The 22,978-nt window shown below is 39.5% G+C and overlaps 1 protein-coding gene across 2 annotated transcripts in view; it reads right to left on the bottom strand.

The window, feature by feature from the left end:
• Positions 1-22,978, bottom strand: part of LOC140476871 (protein LYRIC-like) — a 96,767-nt gene that overhangs the window by 21,218 nt on the left and 52,571 nt on the right. Inside the window, exons 4-7 of one of the 2 annotated variants that reach the window (XM_072569741.1) lie at positions 20,726-20,914; positions 18,687-18,941; positions 8,299-8,385; positions 564-662 (exon numbers count right to left, since the gene is read on the bottom strand). In XM_072569741.1, the coding sequence (XP_072425842.1) occupies positions 564-662; positions 8,299-8,385; positions 18,687-18,941; positions 20,726-20,914 (630 nt within the window). The remainder of the gene's footprint in view (positions 1-563; positions 663-8,298; positions 8,386-18,686; positions 18,942-20,725; positions 20,915-22,978) is intronic. The other variant, XM_072569742.1, reaches the window with a different exon arrangement.

The following is a 22,978-nucleotide window of genomic DNA, read 5'->3' as shown; positions in this document are numbered from 1 at the left end:
CAGACTCAAAATGTTAACTGTTTCTCTTTCCATAGATATTGCCAGAAATGCTGAGTTTCTCCAGTATTCTCCATATTTGTCCCAATATTTCTACTATTCCCTGACTGCAAACTAATTTTAAATCCATGCTAACATATTACCATCAATCCATTATACTTTGATTTTGCATGCTAACTTCTTACATGGAACTTCCTCAAAAGCTTTCTGAAAACCCAAATCCAGCGCATCCACTGGTTCTCATTCATCTCTACTGTTGTTAGGGCTCTAAAAAAGACATCAGTAGGGTTTGTCAAATGGGATTTCACTTTCTTTTGGTTTAGAGTTGATACCAGCATAATGCATCTGAAATGCGCCTCATGGGACAAATGTCTGCTTTTTAACTACATAGCTTTTGCGACAAAATGTGGTCACTTAATGCTGCCATTACTTTTTTTTTGGAGTGGGTGGCAGGTTGCAATGTTTTGATGACTTCTGTTTTCCTTTTTGTCACATTCATCAAACATTCATTTTACTTTGCCCAATATCAACATGTGATTCGCTCACTATTAGGGAAAAACACGTACTTATTCCAGACCAGGCATCGTCAACAAGGTTGGGTGTCGGGTTAGCATCCCATTGATGATCAGCGGTGCTCGACTGGGAAGCTGGCTCGCTAGATGTACCTGGGGAGGGAAGGGAAAAAGCAAATTATACACGAACAAACTGGCATGAAGTAACAGGTTTCAAAGGTAACTGCTCAAACTGGAAGGGAGGATCCATTTAGACTCTTTCTCTGGTGAACTGATATGGATTCTTATGGAGAAGAAATCTAAAATTAATCAACTTTTGCTGTTTTTGGTTAAAAACTTAACTAGATCCACATTGTTTACTTTCTGAAAACAAAACACCATCACCAATACTCGGGATCGAATTACAGGATGCTAAAACCATGGCAGGCAGTTGTTTGGTTACATATCACCTGAGTAATGTTGGGGGAAAAGAAAAGACATTTTGTCAAAGCTTTTCATCTTGTGTTTATCAGGACAACTCACAGGAATATCAATTCAAGGGAAATGCAGCATTTGCACTGCATGAGAGAACAGTACTGATTGGCTGTTAAGTAGACTCTGATTGGTAGAGGCATTGCTATAGAAAATTGACGCTGTTTGATTATTACCTGCGAGGCTTTGAAAACATTTTAAACCAGGTAGGGTGACTCTGACCATACAGGGCAATGCCCTGAGAAATCACCCAGCAAAGGCTGACCCCAGATTGCCCAGGAAGGCTAAGGTATTGCAAGCTTTGAGTACTTCATGTTGCAATGCAGTAACAATATGAATTAATGTTTGACATGAAGAGGATGCTGCTGCTGGGCCAAAAAGACATCTTAACTATCTCACAAATAAATAATATGGCATATGAACTTCTGTGATAGTGTGATGCCAGCTATAGGCTGTACATCTCAAAGACTGGATAATTAGCAAACATCAAGTCCACTGAGCTGCTCACAAGAAGCAAGGTATTGACTGCATCAAACCAGCGTACACTCAAAACTTTCAACAGTGACTTATATTAGGTGTTATTTTGCAATTGGACATTTGTTGGGTAATCCTGAATATGCAAGGAATGACGGTAATAACTAATTTAGGATTGCAAAGGCAAACAGTTATGCTTGCAGTGAGACATAGTGTACATATTGGAAGCTACAAATATTCATCCACAGGGTTCCATTCCTTTCAGACAGAAAGAACAAGGACAGGCACTGCATCTGTTTCAATTCAACAAAACAGCTGCCAGCTATTTGCTGACTCATTTCTCAGGGCACTGGTATGTCAAATCAGAGTTACCCTGCCTGGTTTAAGTTTAAACAAAGCTTGGATGTAATCCGTCAATCAGCATTAATGGCGCATTCTCCATGGCAATGCCTCAAATTCACTTGCTAACCAACACTCCCCTCACGCAATACAAATGTGAGTTGTCCCTGTGAATTTATATTCTTGCAAAATATCCTGATGAAAAAAGACCAAACACTTTGACAAAACACTTATATTTTAGCAATACAATGGCAAGTGTTGAGAACTATCTTGATTGAAATGATTGAGACAGGGCCTTCTGATGCCACTGATCCTTCAAAAAGTGTTTTGGTGATGGGAAATGAAGACACAGTCAGCAATGTTAAACCGGTGATATTGGATACTAGCTGGCTGGCTACAATTTTAAAAATAAAACATTGGGGGGAGAAGATGTTCACCTCAAAAATAACAACTTCATATCATGATTTGGAGATGCCGGTGTTGGACTGGGGTGTACAAAGTTAAAAATCACAACACCAGGTTATAGTCCAACAGGTTTAACTGGAAGCACACTAGCTTTCAGAGCGATGCTCCTTCATCAGGTGACATCGCTCCGAAAGCTAATGTGCTTCCAATTAAACCTGTTGGACTATAACCTGGTGTTGTGATTTTTAACTTCATATCAGTAATCGTCAACTCAAAAGTATCGCTGACTTGACTAACAGAAATCTAGTGGAATTACTGAATTGCAAAATTCAGTGTTCAAACAAACCCAGCAAAATGTGGCACTCAGAAAGATGCCATGTTGCCCATCGTGTGTGTTCTGGCTAAAAGCTCTTGTGCCCTAGCCGTTTTGGTTAACATTAAAGTGTTTTTTTAAAAAAAAATTTGACGAGGGCTTCTGTCCCTCGCATTCCTTCACTGTGTGCCACAGACCCACTCCCCTTTGGTGAATATACTTACTCATTAATCCCAATATTGCTTATTTTTATACCATGTTAACTTTAACTCTAAAACTTTTAACTTGGGCTGGTGAGAAACTTGAATCTTGCTATTTATTGCCATATTCTGGATGGTTTGTGGTACTGAAATCACAGTACTCCCAACAAGAACAAAGTACAGTAATGCCAGAAACAGGCTCTCCGTTTCACTAAGACTGTGCCGACACGATGCCTTTTCAAACTAAAATCCTTTGCCTCTGTGAAGTCTGCATCCCCTTATTTCCTGTCTCTTCCTTTATCACTTAAATGTTGCAATTTCACCTCTACTCATAGCTATTACCCTCCATACCAGGCAACATCCTGAAACCATTTCCTTACCCTCTCCAAATCCATCATTCTTGTAGTGTAGCAACCAAAACTGAAAGCAATATTCTAAATGTGACCTAACTAAAGCTCTATATAGCTGCAACATGACTTGCCAATTCCGATATGCTATGCCCCAATGATGACAACAAGCATGCCATATGTCTCAACTAGCTTATCGATTTGTGTTGCCACTTTCAGGGAACAGTGGACTTGTACGCTTCCAGCCTTCTATATGTTGATGCGATTAAGGGCTCTGCCATTTACTGTATATTTCCCTCCTGCATTAGACCTTCCAAAACACATCATTGCACATTTGTCTGGATTAAACTGCAACTTCTCTGCCCAAGTCTCCAGCCTACCTATTTCCTGTTATGCCTTCTGGCAATCCTCCTTGCTATCTGTAGCTCCCTCAATGTTTGTGTCTTCTGCAAATTTAATCAGGCCAACTACATTCTCCTCCAAATAATCTATACATATTACAAACAATAGGGATCCCAGTACTGATCCCTGTGGAACACCCCTGGTCACATCTCCAGTCTGAAAAATGCCCGTTGACCATGCTTTTTATCTGACCAAGTCAGTTCAGTACCCATGTTATCAGCTCACCATGGATCCTTTGTAACTTCACCACTTGTATCAGCTTGCCACAAGGGTCCTTCTAAAGACCTTACTGATTTGGAACAACATTCAAATAGACAACTTCCACTGCTCTCCCCACAATTACCACTGTCACTTCCTCAAAAAACTCACATCAACACAACCTCCCCAGCACAAAGCCATCCTGCCTATTGCTAATATGACAGTATTTTATCAAATGAGAGTAAACCCTGCCCCCAAGAAGCTTCCCCAATAATTTCCCTACCACTGACAAAAGGCTCACTGGCTTGTAATTTCCCTCACTATCAAGGAAACCCCTCTAATAGTATCCAAAACCAATATACCTGTTCAAGGGGGAATAGCCAAAGGGGACTCCGACACTGCCTGCCCACACTTATTCATCTTCCTGGTGGTCAAGCAACTCTTCTGTCTGTTTAGTTGTTAAATCTGGTGTTTCATTAAGTCTCTCTCTCTCTCTATACGTATATAAATATATAGAATTCATGATCATATCAGGAAGTAACTTTTCTAGTAATCTTTGTTTTCATACAATCCTTGATACATTTACTTTCAACCCAGTTTTATTTAGTTCGTTCCCAAACAAGCAGGAGGGTTGATTAGCCTACCAAGACTGAATTATCCTCAGTATGTAAAAGTACTCACAAATTATTCAAGAACTTCAATTGTCAAATTAGCCAAAAAAGAACAAAGGATATTGGCCTCTATATGACTCCAGACCCAATGCAATGTAGTTAGACTCAAGTGCCTTCTGGCAAAAATTGGTATAGAACAGTGAATATTGGGCTTTTCAGTAATGTCGGTATCCCATGACTGAATACCTTTTTAAAACGAGACAAGTTTTGCATTTCTTGATTAAGACAACAGTTTACATAGAACACTATAACCCTACACTGGTTAAACTAGTGAGAAAAGTGGCATTTCTTTATTCTGATGAGTTCTTCATTTTATTTATTACTGCAAATTTATGGCCTATGGTTAATGATACAAATAGGTACTTCCCTCATCTAGGTCGAAATGGCTTGTTGCCTCATCCATCATTTCATTTATTAAGAATTAGACAATTAGTCAATTCATTATCCCAAGTCACACTCAATGAGAATTCTGTGTTTCTCCTTTTAAATAAAAACTTTGCTATGGACAAAATGGTCTTCAGCACTCAGTCAAAGATGCCATTGAGCAATGGTTCACTTAAGGACTGGATGCCTTTATTACATACACAATCCATCATTGAAAAACTGTTACAAGATTACCAAGTTTGATTGGACCAAACTTGGTATCCTTATCTGATGAGAATATGAATCCATTTTAAATAGAAATAAAGACCTCCCTTTGTAAAATTTGGTATCTCATGGCATTTCAAAACAATACTATAATAAGCTTGTTTCAGTTTCCTTCTCCATTCCAACAACACAGCAAGAGGAGGCCATTCAGCCCTCAAGTATCTCAGCTATTCATTTAGATGATGGCTAATCAGTCTCTCAATCCCTTGCCTGTTATTGGTACTTATAGGATGGGAGGCTTGTTCAATTTGTTCATGCCAACTTGACAATTAAAGTTCATGAATAATTAGTAATGAGCATTTTTAAATTAATAGAGGGCAGTTCAGACTTATCTCAGTGTTTTAAATGATCCTCCCAATATCCAGCTCAACACAAATTCCTCAAAGCTACATGCACATTGGTTGCTGCAACATTAGAGTCATAAAGATGTACAGCATGGAAACAGACCCTTCGGTCCAACCCGTCCATGCCGAACAGATATCCCAACTCAATCTCGTCCGACCTGCCAGCTCCCGGCTTATATCTCTCCAAACCCTTCCTATTCATATACCTATCCAAATGCCTCTTAAAGGTTGAATTGTACCAGCCTCCACCACTTCCTCTGGCAGCTTATTCCATATATGTACCACCCTCTGCGTGAAAAAGTTGCCCCTCAAGTCTCTTTTATATCTTTCCCCTCTCACCCTAAACCTATGCTCTCTCGTTCTGGACTCCCTGACCCCAGGAAAAAGACTTTGCCTATTTGCCCTATCCATGACCCTCATAATTTTGTAAACCTCTATAAGGTCACCCCTCAAGCAATTCTTTGGCTTTAAAAGCGCTTGGGACAACTTAAGGAGTGCTTCACAAATTAAAGTTTTGTCATTTCTACATCAAACAATTTAACAAAGGAAGAGAAAAGGACAATTTATTTTAATTTCAAGTAAATTTGACAAGTTCACACACCCACACAAATCAATATATTATTCCCTTGAGAATTTCTGTAATTGATGTAAGAGAATTTGAGTAAAGAAAGAAATGTATCACTTCATTTCAGATTCAAGAACTCCCAGAGCAGGTATAACCAAGAGAAACATTCTCTTTAGTCTGTCCTAGCAAGCGATTTTAGTTCTATTATCATAAAATAAATGTAGCAGTTTGAAAATCATCAAATTGTCATAATAGTCACCATTTAATCTCAGAGGTAGGCAGGCAAGTATAATGGCTACATTACTGGAGTAGCAATCTAAACTAATGATCCAGAGATTTAAATTCAAATCCCACCATTGTAGCTGGTGGAATTTAAATTCAACTGACTAGAAGATGTAGAATCAGTTTGGGTAGAGTTGAGGTACTGTAAATGAGAAAAGGCCATGATAGGAGTTATGTGCAGGCCTCCAATCAGTAGTCAAGATATGAGGAAGAAAACAAATCGGGAGATTGAAAAGGCATGAGAGAAAGGCATCATTATAATCATTGCGGGGGACTTCAATATGCAGGTGGACTGGGAAAAATTGGGCTGGTGGTGGATCCCAAGAAAAGGAACTTGTGGCATTTCTATGAGATGCTTTTTTTTTGGAGCAGCTTGTGGTAGAACCACTTTGGGAACAGGCTATTCTGGATTTGGTGAAGTGCAATGAGGTAGACTTGATTAGGGAACAGAACGTGAATGAACCCCGATGTTGTACTGACCATAATATGAGAGAATTCACCCTGCAGTTTGAGGGAAGAGCTGGAATCAAATGTAACGGTATCATAATTGAGTAAAGATAACTACAAAGACAAAGGGAAGAGCTGGCCAGAGTTGATTGGAAGGGGAGCCGAGCAGGGAAGATAGTGGAGCAGCAATGGCATGAGTTTCTGAAAATCAATCCAAGGAAGAAGAAACATAGTGAGGCTGACAAGAGAACTCAGGATCAGCATAAAAACAAAAGAAAAAAGCTTACTATGTGGTGAAGATTAGTGGAAAAGCAAATTATTGAGAAGTCTTTTAATTCCAGCTGAGGATAAGTTTAAAAAAGTTGGCAAAGAAGTGACTATAAAGTATAGTGTGGGAACGTTTGAGGTTATGCACTTTGGTAGGAAGAATAGAAGCATAGACTTGCTTCTAAATAAGGAAGGGCTTCGGAAATCTAAAGCACAAAGGAGTTCTTGTTCTGGATTCTGTAGGCAGTTAGGAAGGCAAATACGATGGTACCATTCATTTCAAGAGGACTACAATATAAGAGCAAGGATGTACTGCTGAGGGTGTATAAGGCTCTGGTCAGATTGCATGCAGAATATCATGAGCACTTTTAGTTCCTGTATTGAAGGATGGATTGCTGGCATTAGAGGGGAATTGCTGTCATATGTGGAACTGTTGATAAATCTGGATCTGATGAGTGAATGATTGGCAGCGGGAGGGGAATCTGGTTGAAACTTAAGAGAATACTGAGAGGCCTGGATAGAATGGACATGGAGAAGATGTTTCCACTAGTAGGAGCGACCAGGACCTAAGGGCACAGCCTCAGAATGACAGGACGACTCTTTGGAAGTGTGGGGCAGAAGAATTTCATCAGCCAGAGGATGGTGAATCTGTGGAACTCATTGGTGCAGAAGGCCAAGTCATTGAGTGCATTTCAGACTGAGATCAATAGATTCTTGATTCGTAAGTGGATCAAGGATTACAAAGGGAAGATAATAGGATTGAGAAACATATCAGCCATGATCGAATAGTGAAGCAGACACAATGGGCCAAATGGCCTAATTCTACTCCTATACCTTCTAGTCTAATTATATAATTCTGTGAAATTATGAAACTAAAAAGCTAATGTCAGCAATGTTGGCCATATATCTACTAGACCATTATAAAAATCTATCTGAGAAAGGAAGGAAACCCGCCATCCTTAATCAGTCTGGTCCATCCCAGCAACGTGACTGGCTCTTAACTGCCCTCTGAAATGGTCCTTTCATTCATTCACATGTATGTTGGGCAGCACCTCACCATCACCTTCTCAAGAAATATGGGATGACCACTGAAAGGGAGTCTTGGCACTGACACCCACACCCCACAAATGATTTTTAAAATTACAATTTTACTTTATTTTGTGGAAAGTGCAGTGTCTCTACACTACCTGGAACACAATGACTCAAGAAAAATCAGAACTTAATACTTGCTGTATAGTGCATGTAAAATGGTACACTAACAAAACCCCTATATATCTGAACAACCGAGTGTGTAGTGTGAAGAAATAACAGTTGAACATGCACAGGTTCATGGTTAGACTAATTTCTGTCTATACAGTGAAGGAGTGGATTCAAAACAATTTTTGGGTGAAATATCAACTATAAAACAATATTTACTGGCTACTGCAGCATTTATCCCCGTGGTTGAGAAAGGAGGTTTCTGCTCTGAGGTATTCATCCTGTTATTGACACCGGCCCAAGCCCCTGTTTAAAAAAAAACAAAATATAAAATTAACATCAACAGATTTTGTTTCCTGTAAAAGGTGTTTATATAGCTGCCTTAATGTAACAAGACACAGAAAGGGAGTCTATAGGATCAAAAATATTTGACACCAAGCTAGAGAGAAACATAAGGACAGGTGACCAAAAACCTGGACAAGAGGTAGTTTTAATGAATTTCTTATAAAGGAGAAAATTGTAGATAGACATTTGAAGCAAATAAACTTGCAGGGTGACTAAGATGGGAGAGAGAAATATGGCAAATGGATTATTTCACAGAGAGCTGGCATGGAACACATGGGCCTAATGGCCTCCTTTGTGGGATAATAAATAGAGGGGGAAATGGATGACAAATTAGCACAGAAATAAACATGAAGTTACATATACACCATAATAATGGAGTAAAATCAGATCTCACACTACTGAGGACAGAACCCTAGTTTTGCTAACATCAGCCAAGCAAAGATTCATCTCTCGTCCCATAATATTTCCACCCAGTCACAAGGCAGTTCTCCTGGGCAACAGTAAAAATTTGAGGCACCTATGTCGACATGTCTCTGCTTACACTTCTAACACCAGACCTTAAGCAAAAAATGATCTCAATCAATCTAGAGGGTCGAAAATAAAAACTAAATTCAGGGTACAAATCGAAGAGCAAATCAAGAGATAAAGCAGAAAGTAACAAAGATAATAAAAGTAATAAAATAATAGCTCTCTAAATGAATGCTAGTTGCATTTGAAACAAAACAGATCACTGATAGTGCCAAAAAAATCAGTACGAACTGATAGCCATTACAGAGACTGGCATGGAGTTGAAGTGTAAAGAAATGAAATGATAGTAAAGATACATAGCTACAAAAAGGTGGAGGGGCTGGTTTGTTGACTATTGACGATAATGTCAAAATAGGTGGGTTTTACAGGAAATCAGGAATTGGAAACAGGTTGGAGGTAGCTATGAGAAATACTATAGGCAAGAAGTCACTTGTGGGATTGGAAATCAGGCCTCCTAATTGTAACCATAGGGTGGGATGGTGCATAAAGGAAGAAATAATGGGAGATTAAACAGCAATTATTATGGGGGATTTAATCTATATATAGAATGGAAAAATAATATGTGCAAAGGTAGCCTTCATGAGGAGTCTATGGAATGGTTTTTGTTTCTGAGAACAACATGCCTTGAGCGAGAGAACAAGCTACATTATATCTAGTGGAAAAGGATAGGATTAATTCATGACTATGTAGTGAAGGCATCCCTAGCTTGCAGCTACCAAGATAATATTTTAAAACTTAAACAAAGGCAATTATGAGAACATGAAAACAAATAAAATGAATTGATAAATTAGGTTACAGTCAACAGAATGGTTGTACTGGTAATGCCACTGGCCAATGATCTAGTGGCATGGGTTCAAATCCCACTATAACAGATGTTGACTTTGGAATTCAATTTTTAAAAACTGTAATAAAGATGATGACCATGTTGATTGTCCTAACAACCCACCTGGTCATTAATGTCCTTTAGGGAAGTAAACTGCCATCCTAACTTGGTCTGGCTGACATGTGAATCCAGACCCACAGCAATGTGGTCGATTCTTAACTGCCCTCTGGGCAATTAGGGATGGTCAGTAAATGCAAGCCCTGGCCAGAATGTGGAGGAGTTGGTGTTGGACTGGGGTGGGCAAAGTTAAAAACCACACAACACTAGGTTTATTTGGAAGCACTAGTTTTCAGACCACTGCTCCTTCATCAGGTAATTGTGGAGCAGGACCATAAACAAAGAATTGATAGTAAAAGATTAGTGTCATGCAACTGAAATGATAACTGAAATCTAGGTTTATTCAATGTAAGTCTTTCATCGTTTAGAATGGGTTGCAGATTTTAGTTCATTAATATGTAAATCCCAAAACTTCTTTTAAGTCACTTTCTTGAGATAATTTAAGGTTTTATAAAAGATGGTGACACCTCAGCTCAGACAATGTATTAAAGGTGAGAGGTTGGAGTCTGTCTATATCCCAATCTTGAGTCGGACTGTTTCTGCTTCCAAAGTGGAATTTACAAAATATTATATCGATTGACTGTCTGTAGATTGTACGTTTTTTGAGCAAAATGGAATGTATCTGCAAATACAAATTCATCCCGCAGACTTGTGTGTGTGTGCACATGCATATGAGAGAGAAAGAATGTGTGCATGTGTGTGTGTGTGTGTGTGTGTGTGCGCATGCTTGGTAAACTGTGATGGAGTATAAGCCTGTGAGGGTGTAAGCATGGGTGAGAGTGTGGGGGTGTATGTGCATGAGAGAGAGCGTGTGTATGAGAGGATGTCTGTGTGAATGTGAGAGTATGTGTACATGTGTGCTTGAGAGTGTGTATCGTGTAGTGGGGTCACCTGTAATGTGACATGAACCCAAGGTCCCAGTTGAAGCCATCCCCATGGGTACTGAAATTTGCCATCAGTCTCCGCTTGGGCACATTGTGTTGTTGGTGTCCTGATGTCTGCCTTGGAGGATGGTCGCCTGAAGTCCGAGGCCAAATGCCCCTGACCGCTGAAGTGTTCTCCCACTGGGAGGGAACAACCCCGTCTGGGATAGTGGGTGTACTGTACCTTCAAGAGAGTTAAAAGCTAGCAGAACTACCTGATAGCACTAAGTGTTCTGAATAAGACACAATGTAACAGCGAGGGTAGTTGGTTGCCTGGAGACAAAAACAAATTTGAATTTGGCCAATCAGTTCAAATGAGACCTCCAAAAAATATCAAGTGTGAATTTAGTATATTGACGATATTAAAAACCAATGATACAATCCGATGCTTTGGGAGGTATAAGACTAGGAAAAATTGAACAGTTAGGAGACAACTGCCGAAAGACCAAATGATGTAGGCTGCCAGAAAGAACTTTCCAAGAGGTACCTGTCTAGAGAAGGAGTTTACGTAGAGAAAAAGCATCAACACTGATCTGGAGAGCAAATCTACAGAGGAAGATATACCAAGAAGATTCGGCCTCTGGCTGGTTTTTAAAATTTGAATTTTTTCAGTAAATCTTAATCGGACTAGTATTACAGAAGGGAAAGTAAAAGATAGGTTAGAGGAAGGAGTAGTAAATAGTTGTTAGTTAATTATTCTCTTTATACTTTAAGAAATAAAGTTGTTAAATGTAAAGTAATTTTTTATTTTAAATAGTTCTTGGCCTCTCGAAATTTCACAGATTACTGCATGGGATAAATCTTTCTGTTGCTGGTTTAAATTAAGCAGGGGATTTACCCAGTGTCGTAACAATCAGCAACAATGCAAAGTGGCCGAGCAGAGGCCGACTGCCAAGTTCGGTACCCATGGGAATGGCCTCAACCAGGACCTGGGGTTCATGTCACACTAACAGTGTCTCCACTACACTGTATACACACACACACAAACTTTTACATACTCACGCAGACCCTCTCATACACCAGCACATGCCATCCCTAGCCACGCACAGGCTTATACTCTATCACTCTCTCTCACTTTACCATGCATGCATGTGCCAACAAACACACTTCCTCCTGCACACGCACATACACACACATTTAAGTCTATGGGGTGAATTTGTATTTGCAGAATTACATTTGCAGATACATTCTATTTTGCTCAAAAAAATGCACAATCTGCAGACAGTCAATCCATATAACATTTTGTAAATTCCACTTTGGAAACAGAACCAGTTTGACGCAAGACTCAGACAGACTCTAACCTCACACCTTTAACGCATTGTCTGAGAAGAGATGTCTTCTTTATTCATGAAACCTTAAGTCATCTCGAGAAAGTGACTTAAAATTAGTGTTGGGATTTACACATTAATGAACTGAAATCTGCAACCCCATTCAAAAAGATGAAAGACTTAACAATAACCTAGGTTTGTTCAATATATTATTTCAGTTGCTTGATGCTGTAATCTTTTGCTATAAATTCTGTGTCTTATGGTCCTGCTCCACAACTACCTGATGAAGGAGCAGGACTCCAAAAGCTAGTGCTTCCAAATAAACCTGTTGGGCTATAACCTGGTGTTGTGTAGTTAACTTTGGCCTGGCCAGAGACACCCATATCCCTTGACAAGTAATAAAAAAAAGTCCCATAGGGAGGATCCACCATTCTTGGTTAACTAAAAAAGTTAAAGACAGTATCAAAGTAAAATAAAGATGGGGGTCAGTCAGCAAGTAGCAAGACCTTCTAAAAATAACTTTTAAAAGTCAAGAAGGTGGACATTGATCCTATAGAAAGTGAGTCTGGGGAACATAATGCAAGGCATGATGAAGGTGATGCATATCAGTCTTCAGAGGACATAAGTGACATCCCAGAAATAAATGTCATTTAGGAAATGGAAGTGAAGGAGGAACTCAATAAAATTACAATCTCCTGGAAAGACTACTGAACAAACTATTGCAGGGTGACAAGTCTCTGGTACCGATACACAAATCCCAGGGTCTTAAATAGCTAGAGAAATAGTTCAGGTGCTGATTGCAATTACCCAAAATTGCTTAGATTTGAGAAGCCGCCATTAGATTGGAAAATAGTGAGCTATTCATAAAGGGAGGGAAACAGAAAATTCCAAGACACAGGTCATAGGGAAGATATTGGAAGATGTTAGAAGCCATTATAAAAGTCATTATAGCAAGGGACTTAGGAAAATTCAAGATGATTATGCTGAATCAACACTGTTGAAAACAAGTTAGATGAGTTGAGACAGTTCTTTTTGGAAAAGAGATGAAGAGGTGACACAACAAAGGTTTTCAAGATGATGAGACATTTTGAGAGAGATTAAGAAATTTTTAAAAAATCCCCTGTGGTAAATGATTCATTAACCAGAGGCCATAGATGAAAAAATAATTAACGGAATATCTACAGGAGAGATGAGGACAATTTCTTTTCCTCAAGCACCATCTGAAAACGTGGTGGCGGTTATTCCACAAAATATTTTAAAGGGAATAAACAAGTATGTTGAACGCTCTTTCAAACAGATAGAATGGGCCAAATGAGGGGTGCTACAACTTCCTTTGATGTTAGGATTAAATTATTAACATAAGAAACAGGAGTAAAAGGAGACCATATAGATCTTCAAACTCACACTGCCAGTCAATGGAACCATGGCTAATCTTCTATTCATCTCAATATTGTTTTCCTTCAAAATCCATGCTTTCAGTCTACCAAAATTTATTGACCTTAGTCTTGAACACACTCACTGACTGAGCATCCATAGACCTCTGGGCCAACAAGTCCAAAGATTCCCCCTCTCTCAGTGAAGGAATTCCTCCTTATCCTAAATGGCCTGCCCCTTACTACTTTTGGTCTAGATACCCCCAACTAGGGAAGACATTCTTCCTGCATCTACCCCATTGAGCCCTGTCAGGGTCTTGTATGTTTGAATAAGATCAGCTCTTTCTTTTCTGAATTCCAGAGAAAACGTCACATAATATTCTTACTGAAGCTTTGTTTCATTGCAGTAACATATGTTTATTCTTTTACTCAAAGCCTCTCTTGATGAAAGCTAACAGAGCATTTGCCTCCTTTGTTGCTTGCCGTACATGCGTGCTAGCTTTCATGAGCAAGGACACCCAAGTTCTTCTGAAGTTCAACACTTACCAACCCTCTCACCATTTAAGAAATAACTTGTACTTCTGTTTTCCAACAAATGTGGATAACATCAAATGGCCATTAACTCCACCTTTCCAAATTCTGTTCAAGTTACTTTGCATCCTTCACATAACTTACATTCCTACCTAACTTGAGTCATCTGAAAACTCAGATGTATAACATGTAATTCCCACATCGACATCAATAGAGATGGTGGATAGCTAGGACCCAAGCAATCATCCTTGTAAAACCTCACTAGTCAGTCTTCTAACCTGAAAATGAATTATATTCAATTGAGGCATTCGAGTGGACATTGGATGATTACTTGGAGTAAAAATAACATGCAAGAGTATAAGGAAAGAACAGAGATTGGCACGAGGTAATGATGTTCACTTAACAAGCCAGTGCAGAATGGTTTTCTGTTAACATTTCTGTGATTGTTACTGTCTATTTTCCACCTGTTAACCAGTTCCCAATCCATGGTAGTATATTTCCCCTGGTTCCATGAGGTCTAATTTTTTTCAACTAATTTCTTGCATGTGACTTCATTGAAAGCCTTCTGAAAATCCTGATTTCTTTTGTTAGCCACAGGTGGAGCATTTTCCCTGTTGGTTTTTTGTGCTCTAAAGGAATGTATTTCTGTTATGAACTATGCATTTGTTCTTAAGCGTTTGCATTTGTCTGTCACCATAATATTTTTTAAATGGTTTGCCAATACAAAATACAGTCAATTTTACCGTCATAACTTCATAGATTTTTGTTTAAAATTGAGATCTCAATTTCTGATTTAACCACATCCCTTCTAAACTTAATGTAAAATTGCTTTTATATTATGGTCACTCTTTCCTAAAAGCTTCTTTACAAGTTAGCTGTTTTTTTTCAATTGCAAATAATCTGTTCTCTAGGACGTACTGCACTGGAAAATCACGTTGCAATCATTCCAAGAATTCACACTCCACAACTTGTACTTAGTAGTTGATTAGATTAGATTCCCTACAGTGTGGAAACAGGCCCTTTGGCCCAACAGTCCACACCGACCCTCCGAAGAGTAACCATTTCCCTCTGAATGATGCACCTAGCACTACAGGAAATTTAGCATGGCCAATTCACCTGACCTGCACATCTTTGGACTGTGGGAGGAAACCCACGCAGACTTGGGGAGAATGTGCAAACTCTACACAGACAGTCGCCAAAGGCTGGAGTCGAACCTGAGACCCTGGTACTGTGAGGCAGCAGTACTAACCACTGAGCCACAGACTGTCATAGAGTCCTACAGCACAGTGACAGACCCTTTGGTCCAAACTGGTCCACGCTGACCAAAAAGTTCATCCATGCTAACCCCAATTCCCTGCACTCGGCCCATATCCTTCTAAACCTTTCCTATCCACGTATTTGACCAAATGCCTTTTTAATATACCTGCCTCAACCACTTCTGCTAACAGCTCATTCCATATGCATACCACCCTCTGTGTAAAAACGTTGCCCCTTAGGTTCCCTTTTATTATTTTCCCTCTAACCATAAATGATGCCCTCTAGTCCTCGATTGCACAACCATGGGAAAAAGAGCACATTCACCCGATTCATGTCTTTCATGATCTTATACACTTCTATAAGGCTCCCCCCTCAATCTCTTATGCTCTTAATCAAAACGTCCTAGCTTGTCCAACCTATAACTCAGAACCTTGAGTCCTGGCAACATACTTGAAAATTTCTTCTGCACTCTTTCTACTTTAATAACATCCTTCTGAGAGCAAGGTGACAAAACTTAACACAATACTCCAAATGCGGCCTCACTACCATCCCATACAACTGCAATATAACTTCCCAACTTCTATATTTAATGCCCTGACTGATGAAGGCCAGTGTGCCAAAAGCCTTCCTTACTGCCCTGTTGACCTGTGACTCCACTTTCAGTGAACCATGCACCTGAAATCCAAGGTCCCTCTGTTCCACTACACTCTGAAGGCCCAACCATTCACCATGAAACTACTATATTGCTTTGACTTTACAAAATGCAAGGCTTCACGCTTATCTATATTAAAGTGGCCATTTCTCAGCCCACTTCCCCAGTTGATCAAGTTCCTGCTGCAATTTCTGATAGCCTTCCTCACTGTCCACGATACCACCTAGTTTAGTGTCATTTGCAAACTTACTAATCATGCCTTGGACATTCTCATTAAAATCATTGATCTAGATAACAGACAGCAATGAGCTCAACACCAACCCCTGAGGCACTCCACTCGTCACAGTTCTCCAGTCTGACAAGCATCCTTCCACTATTACCCTCTGCTTCCTACCATCAAACCAACTGTGTGTCCAATTTACCAGCTTCCCCTGGATTCCATGCAATCTAACCTTCCAGAGCAGCCTACTAAGTGGAGCCTTTTCAAAGGTCTTACTGAATCCTGTAGACTATGTCTATCGCCCTGTTCTCATCAACTTTCCTGGTCACTTCATCAAAGAACTCTCTCAAATTTGTGAGGCATGATGTCCCACTCACTAAGCCATGCTGACTATTCCTAATCAAATACTGGATTAGTGGTGCTGGAAGAGCACAGCAGTTCAGGCAGCATCCAACGAGCAGCGAAATCAACGTTTCGGGCAAAAGCCCTTCATCAGGAATCCTGATGAAGGGCTTTTGCCCGAAACGTTGATTTCGCTGCTCGTTGGATGCTGCCTGAACTGCTGTGCTCTTCCAGCACCACTAATCCAGTATTTGATTTTCAGCATCTGCAGTCATTGTTTTTACCTTATTCCTAATCAAACCCTGTCTTTCCAAATGCAGGTATGTCTTCTTGCTCAGAAATCTTTTCAAGTAACTTACCTACCACCAAAGTTAAGCTTTATGGTCTATAGTTCACAGGTTTTCTGTGCAGCCCTCCTTGAATACGGGTATAACATTTGCTAATCTCCAGTCTTCCGGGACCTCAGCAGAGGCTAGCGATGATGCAAAAATATCAGCCAGGGCCCTGCAATTTCTTCTCTAGCCATTTGCAGTGCTCTTGGATATATCTGCTCAGCACTAGACTTATCCACCTTCATACACTCCATTACATCCAATACTGAACTTTATTTCTGTATTACGCTTATTACAAGCACCTCTAATTTTCTGATATATACCGTAACTTGCATCATCGTTATTCCCACCGACGGCGCCTCAAACTGATGCTATCAAACTGATTCAACATTCTGAATTTTAGAACTAAAACCATCTCTCACATTAGTACTAATATTCTCATTTACTGATGAAACAAGACTACTGCGGTCTCCAAGACTTCTGTCCTTCAAGAATGTCTATACTCCTTGGATATTCAGGCCCAGTTTTGGTTTCTCTGTAGTCATGGCAGAGAAGTGACGATCAAATCATACATACGTATTTCTATTTGAGCTGACAATTTATTTTCCTGTGAACATGACAGGCATTCAGATGCAGGGACATTAATTCAGCTTTCTAAATAAAGTGTTATTTTGGTCAACTCTGGTCCAATCCGCAGACACACACTTAGTGTTTGCAAACACTGTCGTTTCTGCCATACTATTACCATGACCTTTTTGAGTATCTTTCATCTATTGTTTTACCACTTCCTCTAATTTACTTCATATTCTCTTTCAATGATCCCTTCTCTTCCCTCTTTAGTTTAAAGCCCATTCTACTTCCTTCGTTATATTACTCACTGAAAACCAAACTGTGCAGCACAGTTGAGATGAAGTCTGTACCAAAGGTACAGCCCTCTCACTTTTCCTCATGCTAGTGCCAGTGTTGCCTAAATTGGAACCCACTTCTCCCATTCTAATCCTGAAGCCATATCGTGACAAAAGTCTATAATTAATGCTGTGGAGGAGTACAAGAATTTTCAAAATTGACCACAAGCATAATTTCCAATATTTCACTATACCTGATCATTTTGTGATGATTGGGTTAACACTTATATCTAGAAATCAAGTCTGCATTGGGTCATGTATAACCTAATGAACGTAAATAAAATGGAATGCTTAGATGCTAATAAGATTACTTTATGATATGAGCATCAAAAAACTGTAAACTATAAACACAATCCGAAATTATGTTCAAAAAGTTTAAATTGAAATAGAAACAAGCTTCATGAATTTTGAAATCGTCTGCATCCTATACTGAGCTCAGTTGCTTAATCTCAACACTTCAGTTGTTATTCAGCTTCTCATATTTACAACATGTTAAAAGTAAAAGATGTAGAAAAAAATCAAAGTTTTTTTCATCAGTCTGGCCAGATTTAAAAGTGTAGTCAACCTGGATTAATCTTTAACTTTGCATTCCTTTAAAACAAAGAAAACATATTAATCCATGCATGCTCACAAACCTGCTAGTGTAGGGCTGGCTCCACTGTAACTACTATTCTTTAGCATAGTCCCACACTAATTCGTAAATGATGTTCAACTGCAAAAATATTGGTGCATACTTCCCCCTCTCTAACCACAGGGTGTTCACTATTGTCAAGTACTATCCTTTCTGAGATCTAATGAGTTAGCAATTAAAACCAGAAATCCTTTGTACTATGAATCAGTATCGACATTTACTGACAAAGCCAAAGGTTTAGTTTGAAGAAAATGACAGGCATATAAAAATCTTCAATCTTATTAAGAATTAATTATTTCAATCTCCCTCACGTTGAATTTAAGTATATTTCAATTAAGAGACACACAATTCAACACTCACCAATGCTGGGGTAAAGTGCATGCTCACTCCAAGTCTTATCAACTAAGGGTACTGCCCATTCTTTTGACCCTGCATTGGTATCACTGCTTTCCTGGCCCCAGGCAGGCTGATCCGGGCTTCTTTTTGCATTTGCCAATACTGGGATTTGTCGCCATTTATCATCCTTAGTTGCATTAATCTGAGTGGGCAGTTTCACTGGGATATCACACCAGCTTCCTCCATTCACTGTTAGCTGTTCACCCCACCCGGGAGCAACTTTGAAGAAGAGAAAAAAAAACATATCAACAAGCCTTATTCATTGCCAGAAAATTGATTCGGCCTGAAACAGTGGCTGCTTTTACTGTTTTGCCAAAGAGACATTTAAAATTCATTTTGCAACAGAAATCTATGTCAAGCTGATTGATGCTAATAATAGATTCAATATGTACAACTAGTTTAGAAGTTAAGTAAACTAATCTGCTTCTACAAAGGTTTCAGCCTTATGATGATAGCAATTTTTGACCTAAATTAGGACCAATCTAATGGAGCTAACTCAAATTTTTTGGTAATTACTGACCCCTGCTTACTATTATTCAAATAAGGCAGAGACAATTATCATTGAAACTTGATGTAACTCTTTGCTTTAAAAGAAAGCACCAATCATGGATCAGTAACACTCTTGTCTCCAACTTAGAAAACTTTAGAGTCAAGTCCCACTCCAGAAAATGAAACACAAATGTTGAGTCGGACACCCCAAATGCATCGCTAATGAAGGGCTTTTGCCTGAAACATCTACTTTCCTGCGGCTTGGATGCTGCCTGACCTGCTGTGCTTTTCCAGCACCACACTCTCAATCCCAAATGCATTACAGAGGGAGCCCTGTACAATCAGAGGCGCCATCTTTCAGATTAGATATTAAATTGTGGGCCTGTCTGCCATCTCAGATGGATGGAGAGGCTCCCATTGTATGATTTCAAAAAAGACCAGGGTTGTTATCCCCAGTGTCATCAATGATATTCATTCCTCAATCAACACCACATAAAACCAGGCTTGCAGTTTTTCCTCTCATTGCCATTTGTGGGCATCTTCCACTACACAGATTGACTGTCACATTTCCTACATTACAACTGAGCCTAGATATTCCATACTAATTCACTGGCTGCAATGTGCTTCAATATGCCATGAAAACCACTGCACAAAATCAAGTCTTTGCTCCTTTACAAATTAGATGAATCTAGAGACATTGCTTTCTGGGAGGGCATAATTAATAAAATGTTATTGCAACAACTGAGCCTTCAAATTAGTGCCCAACATTATCAATTCATTGCACACACTCCTGAGTTGCAAAATACACATGCAGCAAACTTCTCATCAATAAGGGAGTGGTCCAGGCATCGTAGTTCACTAACGTTTTTTAAGGAAGGAAATCTGCTGTGCTTACCTAGTCTAGCCTACATTTGACTCCAAATCCACACCATGGTTAATTGTTAACTTATCTCTGATATGGCCAAACAAGCCACTCGGTTCAAGGTGGGATCAAGAATCAACAAATGCTGACTTTCCAGATGTCTGACACAGCAACATCCATACAGTAAATCAAGTCGGTGATGACAATTCAAGGTTTAACTGTTTAGTTGTTAAACTGTAATTCAGTGCTAGTATCAATTTCACTTCTGGATGTTCTCCCTATCCAGCTGCCAACTAGCTACTGGGGAAGATCTCAAGCTTTTTCTTTCTTTTAGAAACCCAAACATTACTATTAAACAAAACACCCAATCACTCAAATATAAACAATAGAGACCCATCTCTCTAGGCTTTTAATCAACCTGCCCAATTATGTTGTGACATGACCCTGGAGGTAGGACTTGAATCTGGACAAGAGGTAGGGGCACCACAAGAAGCCAAAGACTTAGGTCTCAAGTACAAACTCTCACGAGCATCACATTAAGATTGAAATCGCTTAAAGGGGCCTACTTTTTAATATAAAAACACTGGCACCAGACACCCACAACCCAAGGAAGAATGCAAAGAAAACAGAAGTCCTCCCTTTTCTAACCAACCTGCAGTTTCTACCCCTTTGGTCTTTCGAGGGCCCAGCCCAGCTGAGGCTATTGTGTGTTGCTGTGCAGGAACAGCTTCAGATCCAACTGAAGGGAGACTAGAATCAACGGAGGGAGATTCATTTATTCCTCTGTCACGCCTGCGCTGTTGTCGTTTTTCCCGGCTACTGATTTTGGTCTCCCATGCCCCTGTGAAAGAACCAAAGTGAAGTCCAGTTAATATTTAGCTTAATAATTGAAGCAAAAACCATCCTTTTTCAAAAGCATGGTAAGTTTAAACAGAGAACTGCAAAATTACTAGAAAGGGGAAACTGTATTCTGACAGAAAGGGCAGGGTGAAGTAAGGCTAATTTGCTTGCTTATTCAGAGAGTTGACACAAACACACTGAGTCTCTGATGGTGCTGCATCACTTTATGATTGCATGAAACTCAATGTGGCATAGTGCACCAGATCTTCAATAGTGTACCACTGTCAGGATGCTGTGATGAGGTCTGTTAAAATTTATTTCACCCAACATTGGTAATACAGCGAGCCTAAAAGTGGAGACATTTCACTTATCTGATTCTACACCTAAATCCATGCCAGCAAAAATCGTAACATTCCTTTATCATGTGTCAGAATGCAATCAATTAACAGTATTGATCCAAACAGCGAACTGTTTCATTCAAAGTGACTGGATTATATAACTTGGTTTAGACACATGATATGTCAGTTTAAAGCACTGCATAATCTTAAAATGGTTTATCTCTACATTTCTCATTACTTTTCTTGTACAGAGAAAGCTAATAACTCCCTCAGCAAAATGGTACAACAAAATTAAAATTCAACATATTTTAACCTGTTAATAACTGGTGAAAGTGTCGCTCACAACAAGGTGCTCAGTCTGGAGTTGTATTGTTGCAAGAGCATGGTAAGAGTCAGGTGGAATCAAATGGAGTTGTGAAGTCTTCATTTCATGAGTACTGGGATACATGAAGAGATGTGTGACGTATGAGAGAGATGGAATAGAGAACATCACATCTGCCACTCGTGCTCAAGAAGGATATAGCCAAGGTGTAAGAAGTAATCACAAGGCTGGACAGCTGTTCGATGTGTCTCGGTGGGTAGCACTCTGGATCAGTGGGCAGCACGCTCAAGTCCCACTCCCAATATCATCCTGACTGACACTCCACAGGAATGTCAGAAAAAGAAAAAGAGTGCATTGCTTAAGATGCTAGTTGCTTTTCAGTTCAAGAGTAATGTGCAGCAGGTTTTCTGAGAATAGTGTACACAACTCATCCTGATGTGCATTATTATTCTGACTTGGACATAGGGGTTATAATTTCAAAGTTTGCAGATGACATAAATACCTGGAAATGTGGTAAGGTGCACAGTATTCTTTAGGTGACAGGATAGATAGAGGATATAGTACAGATTAAATTTAATGCACAGAAAGTTAAGGGAAGACTTAAAAAAAAAAAGAGGGATAAAAGCAGTAACCACAGGGCAAAGATTGAAGAGGACTTGTAAAAATAAGATATAAAAACCTATCAAATTCAACAGGTGTAGTTTGCATTCTTTCGTGGCATGCGTACACTGCTGGCAAAGGCAAAACTTGCTACCCATCACTCAGTGCCCTTAAGTGGAGTGTCTTGTTTTACCTTTTACCAGCAGTTAGGAATTGCTGCGGGTCTAGAGTCACATGGGTGAGGATGACATATCTCCTTTCTCAAAGGGCATAAGTGAACCACAAGAGATTTTTCAAACAATCGGTGATAGCTGTCACGGTTACCAGTGCCAAGACTAGCTTGATATTACAATTTTATTATCAACTTGAACTTCACCAGATCTGAACCATCATCCCCAGAGCATTAGCCTGGGACTCTGGATTACTAGTTCAGTGGAAGCAGCACATTATCAACCAGTGCCTAATGATCTGGGATATACTACTTGAAAGAACACTGAAAGCAGATTCTACAGTAACTTTCAAACGGGAATTATAAAAGACTTGAAAAGGAAACAGCAGTTTGCATAAAGTATGTGAATAGGACTAAATGAATAGCCTTTCAAACAGCAGGCACATGCATAAATGGGCTAAATGGCCTCTTTTTAAGATGCATTAACTGATGATTCCATGACCCTTACAGATCATGCCTTTGACCTCACATCCAATGCAATGCATAATTCTCAGCCACAAGTGGGGATCTGCACTCAAGGGATGGTGGGAGGGAAGGGAAGGAGTGTAGTTGTGAGATATGGAGGAGGGGATGTTC

This window comes from Chiloscyllium punctatum, chromosome 5 (assembly GCF_047496795.1).
Source record: "Chiloscyllium punctatum isolate Juve2018m chromosome 5, sChiPun1.3, whole genome shotgun sequence".
Taxonomy (NCBI): domain Eukaryota; kingdom Metazoa; phylum Chordata; class Chondrichthyes; order Orectolobiformes; family Hemiscylliidae; genus Chiloscyllium; species Chiloscyllium punctatum.
The sequence above is the reverse complement of the archived record's forward strand: the minus strand, read 5'-3'. Positions and strand labels throughout refer to the sequence as shown.